The sequence below is a fragment of the Opisthocomus hoazin genome, chromosome 8, assembly GCF_030867145.1.
Source record: "Opisthocomus hoazin isolate bOpiHoa1 chromosome 8, bOpiHoa1.hap1, whole genome shotgun sequence".
In the NCBI taxonomy this organism is placed as follows: Eukaryota; Metazoa; Chordata; class Aves; order Opisthocomiformes; family Opisthocomidae; genus Opisthocomus; species Opisthocomus hoazin.
In genome coordinates, this window is record NC_134421.1 from 56,897,021 (window position 1) to 56,906,937 (window position 9,917).

Below are 9,917 nucleotides of genomic sequence, written 5' to 3' on the forward strand. Positions count from 1 at the left end.
AGGCTTAGTGACTTGGTTAGTTAAGAGCAGCAGTGACCACCGTCCTGTCCTCGATGGGAGCACAGAAAAACCCCAGACCCATGCAGCACAAGGCAGGTAATGCCGTCCTACCCCCATGAAGTGAGCACTTTTGGACAGCAAGAGGAAGGGTGGGCGAGGGCATGTCCCCGGTAATGGCTCTTCAGGCACCGTGTGCAGTCCCCACCAGGTACAAAAGGTCTGTCAGCTAGAATTACAGGAGCTTCTCCAACAGCTTGTACTCAAATCCGAAGTGCTGGATGACAGAAGCCTACATCTAAGACATGATCCCAAGGCAAAAAGGGATTTATTTACCTATCCTAGCCATTCCCCTACCCCTTGTTTGAGCTCGGAAAGCATACAGGAGCTGTAGCGCTTTCAAAAATCAGCTCGCATCCATTTAACCGCGACAGCTTAAATTACATACATATATAAATTCGACTCATTTACAGGAGAGTTAATTAAAAGACATTTTCTATGGTTTAGTTAAAATGTACCAAAAGCTCACTGACAGCAAAGTGCTTTCACTGTCAGGAATGACTTGCGCTTTTAAAACAGAACAGTGTGGAGATACCTCTTGTACACCTGTCTGAGCTGCCCAGGTGCTGAGTTTAAGCCTCAGAGTTTGCCTACGCAGGCCAGCTGGCACCCCGCAGGCACTCACCTCGCACCACCTCCCCGCGCGGCGTGCCGGGCAGCGACGCTGCGTCCAGCCCCGCCAGCAGCAGCTGCCCCGTCCCGCACCCTGCCAGCGCTGAGCAGCGGGAGCCGGCGGCACAGCAGCAGCAGCCCTGCCGGCACGAACCACGCCGCCGCAGAGACGGACAGGGCCCAGGGCTGTCCTCGCGCGGGGAGCTGCTGCACAGCGTCCTCCTCCCCCCGCTCCGGACCCCCGCTCACCCCTGCCTTCAGCAGGGAGGGACAGTGGAACACGCCACCGGCAACCACCCCGCCACCGCTGACGAGGAGCTGCGGTCTGGCTTCAGATGGACATGGGATGGCAATTAACCTCTGCGCTGATTTCTTATCTACAGAGCTAGGTTCTATTGATTTATGCCGGAAGATTTAGTGTTATCGCTTGCCACACGCTTGGAGAGCCCCAACGAGTAAGGTGTGGCTGAAGTCGGACAGTGGCACGCCAACAACACAGCCTTCCTGTACCCGATGAGGGCCTACAGGAAGGACGGAGAGGGGCTTTTCACAAGGGTGTGTAGTGATAGGACAAGGGGGAACGGCTCTAAACTAAGAAAGGGCAGATTTAGATTAGATATTAGGAAGCAATCCTTGACCATGAGGGTGGTGAAATACTGGAACAGGCTGCCCAGAGAAGCTGTGGCTGCCCCCTCCCTGGCAGTGTTCAAGGCCAGGTCGGATGGAGCTCTGAGCAACCTGGTCTAGTGGAAGGTGTCCCCACTCATGGCAGGGGAGTTGGAACCAGATGATCTTTAAGGTCCCTTCCAACCCAAACCATTCTATGATTCTGCGATTCTAACATCACGCTCTACAGACAGGCAAAAGGAAAGCGTTATTAAAATACAGATTGCTGCCCAGGCGTTAAAGCGTGGCTTTCTATACCGTATATCCACATCTGGTACAAAGGGACAGTCGCTGCTCCTAGCGTGCAGGAGTTCATACGGAGCTGTCTAAAGAAAGAGTGCCACTGCTTCAAAACAAACAAACAGATAAATAAATAAAATCATGTACAGGTTAAAGAGCAAGATGCTGTACTCGTCTGGAATGCTCCCGGGCTCTGCGCATGTATTGGGTTTGCGTGGCAAGGTTTTGGTAGTGGGGGGCTACAGGGGCAGCTTCTGGGAGAAGCTGTCAGAAGTTTCCCCCATGTAAGATGGAGCCAATGCCAGCCGGCTCCAAGACGGACCCACCGCTGGCCAAGGCCGAGCCCATCAGCGATGGTGGTAGCGCCTCTGGGATAACGCAGTTAAGAAGGCGGGGGGAAACTGCAGCGAAACGGCAGTCGAGAGAGAGGAGTGAGAGCAACAACTCTGCAAACACCCAGGTCGGTGCAGAAGGAGGGGGAGGAGGTGCTCCAGACGCCGGAGCAGAGATTCCCCTGCAGCCCATGGTGAAGACCATGATGAGGCAGGCTGTGCCCCTGCAGCCCATGGGGGTCCATGGTGGAGCACATCCCCACCCGCAGCCCATGGAGGACCCCACGCTGGAGCAGGGGGATGCCCAAAGGAAGCTGTGACCCTGTAGGGAGCCTGTGCTGGAGCAGGCTCCTGACAGGACCTGTGGCCCGTGGAGAGAGGAGTCCACATCAGAGCAGGTTTGCTGGCAGGACTTGTGACCCCGTGGTGGACCCACGCTGGAGCAGGCTGTTCCTGAAGGACTGCACCCGTGGAAGGGACCCACGCTGGGGCAGCTCGTGGAGGACTGTCTCCCATGGGAGGGACCCCATGTTGGGGCAGGGGCAGAGTGTGAGGAGGAAGGAGCAGCAGAGACAACGTGTGATGAATGGACCACAACCCAAAACAGCACCTGGCTCCTGCCCAATCCGTCCCTGGCTCCCAACCCCACTTGCTGCGGTGGGGACACGAATGTAAGAGACTGAAGTGAGGGAGGAGAGGAAGAAGAACGGGGCTAGTGAATATCTAAGCATATTCCAGTTGTCATCTTCACTGGTGATACTCAAGGTATTTCACCAAGATATGAGCTACATTGCAGAAATCCATCTGGAGAACTAGCTCCACTTTTGCGTCTTCAGAGATGTTAAGTCATTAACTCAGGCCCAGGATACCCTGACTGTGCCTCTTAGGAAGCAGGAAAAAGCGAAAGATGACTAGGACTGTGGACTAAATGACATGGGTGAACAGAACTCTTTCTGAAAGTTTCCAAATGTGCATATCTGCTAAAGCACTGGACCCAAGAAGTCTGACACTGGTTAACTGGTTAAAAAACAGCAGGTACACATCATTAAACTCACCAAGAAGGTTACAATGACCTTCTAAGTTAGAGAAAAAAGGAAAAAACATCCGCTAAGTCAAAACATAAGGCTGCTTGCTAGAACACCAGCAGCAACGTCACGCAATAACTGTGCAATAACAAAATGGTTTAACCAGAGAGTAAGATACAAGTTTGGTGGAAAACAGAGCATGCAATTTCCAAAATTAGTGGCACGATAACGTATTAATGAATACAAGTTGGAAGTGTTCAGAAAACTAAGCATGTCCAGGACAGTGATACGGGAGACATTTAAGCAGATGCTTCCTTTGTCCCAGCAGAATTTTCCCCACACCAAACACACCTTGCTGTGTCAAGAGGTGTTAACGGGCTAAAAAGATGAGAAACAAGGTCCATACATTTTCTGGAGGTCAACTGCCTGCCTCTGAATTCAAAAAGTACCTCTGTCTGAAGTTAGCATAACTGACTCAACTCACAAGTCAACAAAAAAAAAATTATCTTCTATTAATTCCAGCGTTAATTGTGTAATGTTTCTTTCATCTGCTGCCTCTGCAGACTAGTGCTGGGACTCAGGCTGGACTAACCAATAACTTGGCTACAGATGTCCTTTCTTGCTTCTGACTCACAGTAAAAGCCTTGAAGGCTTCCACAGATTTCTGCTTTTCCTTCTGCCTCTCTGTCTTTGACAGTATTTGACACAGGAGCCCTCTTAAAACGTTGGCAATCACTATTACTCACTGAAGACCGCGCAGAAGGCTCGGCAGTGCCGAGGAAGCCAGAGAAATGCCAGAGTTGAGCGTGGAGACTCGGAGCCAGAGGGGTTAAAGGAAGATTTCAGATGACGACAGATTGCCTCCAACCCACTATCAGAGTTCAGAGTTGCTGCTCCAAGCCGCATCCAGATCCGGATCTGAAAAACCACATCTACCCACAAATGTGCTTTTCAAGCCATCTGCAGTTCAGCCTTTTCCTAACAGCAGCTCTCAACCTGAGAGCTCTCTGCCTTCCCTCCCCAAACCCCCCTCATCCCGCCAGCTCTGGGATTCTGTCTTGTGCACCAAGCGCCGATGCCACCTTCGCTGTACAGCCATGGAAAAGGTCCAAGTCCCTTCTTAACCCAGCAGATGTGGATCCGGCCTCTCCAACTGCAGCACAGCACATCTTCAGCATCACACAGACATGTAACCAGCCAACTCACTCCTTCCATTTTACTTGCAGAAAATCATACACAGATGATTTTCCTCTAGGAATATCTAACAAAATGCTGGTCTCATTTCCAAGTCTGTAATCAAGCAGTTCCCACACACGGAGAATGGGGAGCAGCAAGGACACAGCGTGCCAAGCCCAGGGGCAAGACCATCCACCCAAGGCACTCCTCAGGGCCCGGCAGTGGCCGGGACACGACACAGGGAAGCGGTAATTTGAAATACAAGAATTTTAACTTGTACTCATTTGAGCAGCAATGGGGGGAAAAAAAAAGTCAGGTAGGGCCTGTTGTGACAGGACAAGGAGTAATGGTTTTAAACTAAAGGAGAGTAGATTCAGACTGGCTATAAGGAAGAAATTTTTTACCACGAGGGTGGTGAAACACTGGCACAGGTTGCCCAGAGAGGTGGTAGCTGCCCCATCCCTGGAAACATTCAAGGCCAGGTTGGACGGGGCTTTGAGCAACCTCATCTAGTGGTAGATGTCCCTGCTCACTGCAGGGGGGTTGGGCTAGGTGACTTTTAAAGGTCCTTTCCAACCCAAACCGTTCAACGATTCTTCAGCAATACAACAAACTCCAGAGCTTGTCTAGGAAGCTCATAGTCTCCTGAGTTTCTCAACTGACACTTCACAAGCATTTTCTTACTTCAAATTACAAAAGGATTTCCCGTGCCTGCTGCATTTACCTGCTGTAAGGGAAGGGAAAATCCAACAACACTGCTGAAGAACGAAAGCATCTGTGGAACACTCAATCCTTAGCAGCAATTCTGGGAAGTAGTCCCATATTGCAAGCTCCTAAAACACAGCTATATTTTACATGCATTTCAAAAAAATTCTAGTGCTAGCCAGGTTTAGAGATTTTAATATCTTAACCGTAATGTTTGCATCATGCTTTCTACCTTCCAAGCATCATGCTTTCTACCTTCCTGTCATTGTAAATGAGGTGACTGATACTGAAGTTTAAGGTTTTAATTGACATGCTTCAGGAAAAGCCAAACTGTACTGAAACAGCAATTACAGTAATGTTTTCTGTACCACAATACCTCAGATTTAATCCTAGCATGCTGGCGGGGAACTTGCATAAATAGATTAGACTGCTTTCAGCACAATATGCCAGGTACGAGAGCACTTAGACTTGTAATTGTCACTGACAGGTCAGTGCAGAACTTCCACGGGTTTAAAACACAAATTTATTCTCTCCCCACTCTGCCGAAGGGGAGGTGATCCTCCTCTGCACCGAGTTCATTCATATACCTGTACATAGTACTGAATGTCCTCTCCCTTTTATAAAAACAGAACTTTTGTCACATTAAGAGCACATAAATACATCTATAGCACAAAACGATGAGACTTCAGTTAAAATGAGGCAAATCAAGCCAGAACTGGCAAACACCAGGGCGATCTATGATTTTCAGGGCACAGTCCCCATCCCTGAATATTTGCATCTTAGCAAGTCAAGCTGCTGGAGCAATGCTTGACAGCTTTTTTAGGTGCAGAATTGTGATCTAGCAGGAAGGAACCCACATGGCGTCTACAGAGCAGGAAACCATGATGGCACTGAGTCAAGGGGAATTCAATTACCGAACAAGTAACATGACCTGAATTTCCAATGTCACAACAAGACAAACGCTAATACATTCACTACTACTAAGCAGGAATGGACCAGGTTACCCCCTCTACCTGTTTTGTGACTGTGGTGTTCTCACAAAACAATGGAGAAATACCAGTGCTGCACACAGTGCCGAATGTCCTTGCTTTAAAAAAAAAATAAAAAAATCAGTCAGCCACCTATGGTAAAGAGGGAAGGGAGGAAGAAATCCGGCAAGCCATTCAGGACCTCAAAGAGATGCTCAGCAAAGAGTGAGTTGGTTAACCAACACGGCTGTCTTGGCAATGATCTGATCATAGTGTCCAAGCACCCACAGAGACCTAAGAAAGTATCTGCTGTCCAAGACATCCCTGGTAGTCCTGGCACTTGAATGGGAGGGGGAAAAGCACCTACACAAGCAAACAACCACCCTGTAAGTTGAGACCTAACTAGCTCAAATTAAGAGTAAGACACCCATGGAACAAAAAGTCTCACTAAGGAGAATTCACAGGAAAACAACAAATCCTTCCAACCTCAGGGCTCTCCTACGACGAGCTAGCCATATACTTTACCCAAACACAAGTTAGGATGTTTATTATTGAACCAAATAGGTAAAGCTCAAAGTTTTAAGATAAAAAATATAAAATGACCTTATCTGGCCATTCTTCCTGTCCTTCCACAGGGAGTAAATTTTACACACGCTACTTCAGCAAGACATGTGAAGTGGGACTAAGTCCCACTGCTGTATCTGTGGCCGGGGACTGAATGTTCACTTGACTTGTTCGAGGTGTGCAACAGGATGGTCTTCTTTGCAGACGGGCAGGGCTCTGCAATCACAAGCTTTTATGACAAGGCTTTTCACCCCAAAACATCCATCTGTGGCAAGTTTTCGCACACGCTTTTCAAGTTCAGACACATAGACAGAGAAGAGGCACCTAATGTGCACACTTCTAAGTGCAGCACGCACCCCTGAGGCACAATACAGAAGGGCGTTTCATTCACCTGACTGTGCTGTACCGTGCCAATCGACAGAGATCTTTCTGTAATGGCTCCGTAACGATTAATACGCCAGACCGGGGCGGGGGGAAGTCAAGAGGGGCAGAGATGATGCCTTTGTCAAGGGAGTGGCTGACAGGGGAGTCAGACACATCTACGCACTGAAGATGCAGACCAGGCAACCAGGACTCACATTTTGCACGCCTCTGATCACTTCCAAGCCACCAATCTTGCTCTTTCAAGCTCATCAGTTCTGTATCCAGATTTCAATAGAAACAGTGAAGCAACAGAAGTGGAAGCACAGTACAGTCCACATCTATCTGAAACGGCATGCAGCCTAACTTCAATTTCTGCACAAGACTTGCGTTGACTTCTGTATGCTTTCACCAGCTGCCCAAAGGTATTAAACAGGAAGAAACCAACAAGACTTGGTCTCCTCATGATCAGTGTCATAAAAGGATAATACTAAGTTGCTTACTGAGCCTATAAAAGAAAACCACCCTATATAAGCAATTTAAGATTGGAGTTTTAGTCACTGAATTAGAAACAATTCAGGCACAATTCAGCTGTATGATCTCAATACGAAACAGAGACATAACTCAGAATCGGCCTGTTCTCAGCCACTGTTTTAATATCGACTTAAACATACAAGCATCACTTACTTTACTCCCAGCACCTCTGCAGCACAGGGGATTATTTCTCCTCCCTTCTTTTTACGGATGGACAGCAGCGCCTAGTGGGCAGATGTCTGTGAGGGCCAAGCGCTAATCCCCTCAACTTCCCATCTGAAATTCCTCCCTTATGCGTCAGACCTCTTTCCTCATACAAGTTTGCTTATTTTGCTCAGATCTGGAACACAGCTGCTGCTGCTCTTAGGCTGTTCCAGCACCACACTGGGTCTGGAGCTCCCAAGCATCAGGAGCAGGGCAAAACAACAAGTCTGATGCTGTTGCTGCTTTCCTCTGTCCCTTTCTCGCTGTTTTTAAAGAACTACACACAACTGTATTCCAAGGACTTAGACCACAACAGCCTACTTAACAGTATGCAATCAGCCAGAAAGCAAAATGTTTCTCCTCAAATTATCTTCTCAGCACACAGAGCTCAACTAGTTGAGAAAACAAAGACCATCACTACAGATGTCTAGCTGTAAGGCTTTAAACCCACAGCTTTGACTGGTTATATCTCGCTATTCCCTCAGCCATACCATCCTGGAGCTACTACCCTCCTGAAGAAAGACAGAAAATGGTATCTAGGGCTTAAGACAGACCTTTCTCTAGCCTCTAGCTCTGCCATCCAGATCCTTCTGATGAGATACAAAGGGTATTCCCTGCTCTCCACACATACATATGATGCCTAAAGTTTAATGAAAATAAGCCAGTATTTACCTACCAAAACCTCAGAAAATACCATGTTGGAAGGGCAGCAGCACAGACTCGTCCCAGTATACACAATATGTACATCTTAACAAATGACAGATGTCTTCAGTGGAATCAGAGCAAAGGAAAGGCATTCAACAGAACTTCCTTGTCTGAGAAGCTTGAGGATTTGCATACAAGAGACTTTTTGTGACCCAAAAATGCTCTGTCATTACCACTTGTTTGTTCCACGATCACAGGAAAAAAAATCTGGGTAAAGAGGTCTATAGAAGCAGGACTGTATGTGATACCACACAAGAGTACCTGAATTTAAAAAAAAAAACTAATAGCTATGGAACAGGATACAAGCTGTCAACCCCAAAGAAGATGCTTAAGCGTATACAGTTCGAAGTCTTTTACTGTAACACTTGTGGTGAGCAAGCCCTGTGCTGCTAGACATGACCTTTCAGACAACAGCTTGACTACATTTTTGGGATTAAAAACTGCACGGTGAGTTTCCACAGAGGGTGGTACAAATGCCGAATCCCAAGTCACATTCTAGCATGTAGTTAAACGGTCAAATTGTAGATTGTAGCACTCCAAGCTCAAGGATTCACAGCCTTTTTTTAATAGTTATAGGAGGAATTTTTTTTTTTTAACCAACTCTTAACATTCCCTGAAACAGCATCTTTTAAAAAGGCAGGTCTGTTTGAGTGCCTCTGCTTACAAGCACCAAAAAATGTTAGCACCTGAAGTCTTGCTCACCTCCTGCATAGGTTTAAATCAAGTCTATAGCACAGAAGCATCACTGGATACAACATTGCAGTGGAGAACAAGGTGGCTGACTCTCTAACGAAGCCACCAGAAGTCTTATCCCTACAGTCCTGACCAGTGCCATGAGAGCAGATCTGAGCTTCTCAGACTGAAGTCTTTCCTTCAGATCTGTTCGTTAGTAATTCAACAAACAAATAAAAACCAGACAGCACTCAGATGCACATCCAAGGTTAACAAACCTGTCAACCCACAACATCTCAAATTAATAGTAGGAACAAGGAACCCTAATATTAAGAAATTAATTTTATCTTGCCACAAAATGGAAGCCTATTACTGGAAGCTTACTTCCTAGTCTACAAATCTTAAAGTGTTTAATACAAAATACAGAGAAAAAGAAATACTAATTTCTGTTATTTTTCTGCCCGACAGCTATATAACATAATATAGTGATACTTAAACCAAGTACTTACAAGGTCTCTCAGCTCTTCATTGTCTCGAGTTGACGTTCGAGGTATTTTCACCGGGATTTCATCTCCACATTCAGTGTCTGAAGCATTTGGAGACTCTGCTAAATCAAGGAACTCATCTCTCTTGTGACCTCTGAACCTTATTTTGTCCAACTTCTTTAGCATGTTCAGCACTGCACTTTTCTGCTTTACCTTAACGTGACGGTTGGAGTCTCTGCAAGAAACAAGACATCCAGAGTACTTTAGAAAGTTTGAAATAGACCCAAACATATGCATTCTAATCTCTAATTATTTCCAACCATCTTTCAAGGGCCTTCCTGTCACTGGAGGAAAAACATGCTGCAGCTTAGCTTTTTAACAGGCATTTTCTTCCACAGTGTAACAGATGCATGGTTTGTTTTTCGGTAGTTGATGATTTACCATCTTTCCACACTATTCTGGCCTCTTTATCATGGCTATTTTTAAAGCAAATCAGAAAATAGGCACAAGCTAACGACCTGCACTCCAAAGAAAGATTAGGAAGTCAGCTCCTAACAGGTTACTTGAAACAAAAAAAAGTTTACTGATAAGACCACATTCTTCAACTTGCTG

At 46.6% G+C, this 9,917-nt stretch overlaps 1 protein-coding gene across 1 annotated transcript in view; it reads right to left on the reverse strand.

The window, feature by feature from the left end:
• LOC142362284 (GRAM domain-containing protein 4-like) overlaps positions 1-9,533 on the reverse strand; it is a 57,402-nt gene extending 47,869 nt beyond the window's left edge. Inside the window, exon 1 of the mRNA XM_075429196.1 lies at positions 9,330-9,533. Coding sequence (XP_075285311.1) covers positions 9,330-9,491 — 162 coding nt within the window. The 5' untranslated portion in view covers positions 9,492-9,533. The remainder of the gene's footprint in view (positions 1-9,329) is intronic.
• Positions 9,534-9,917: the final 384 nt, after the last annotated feature.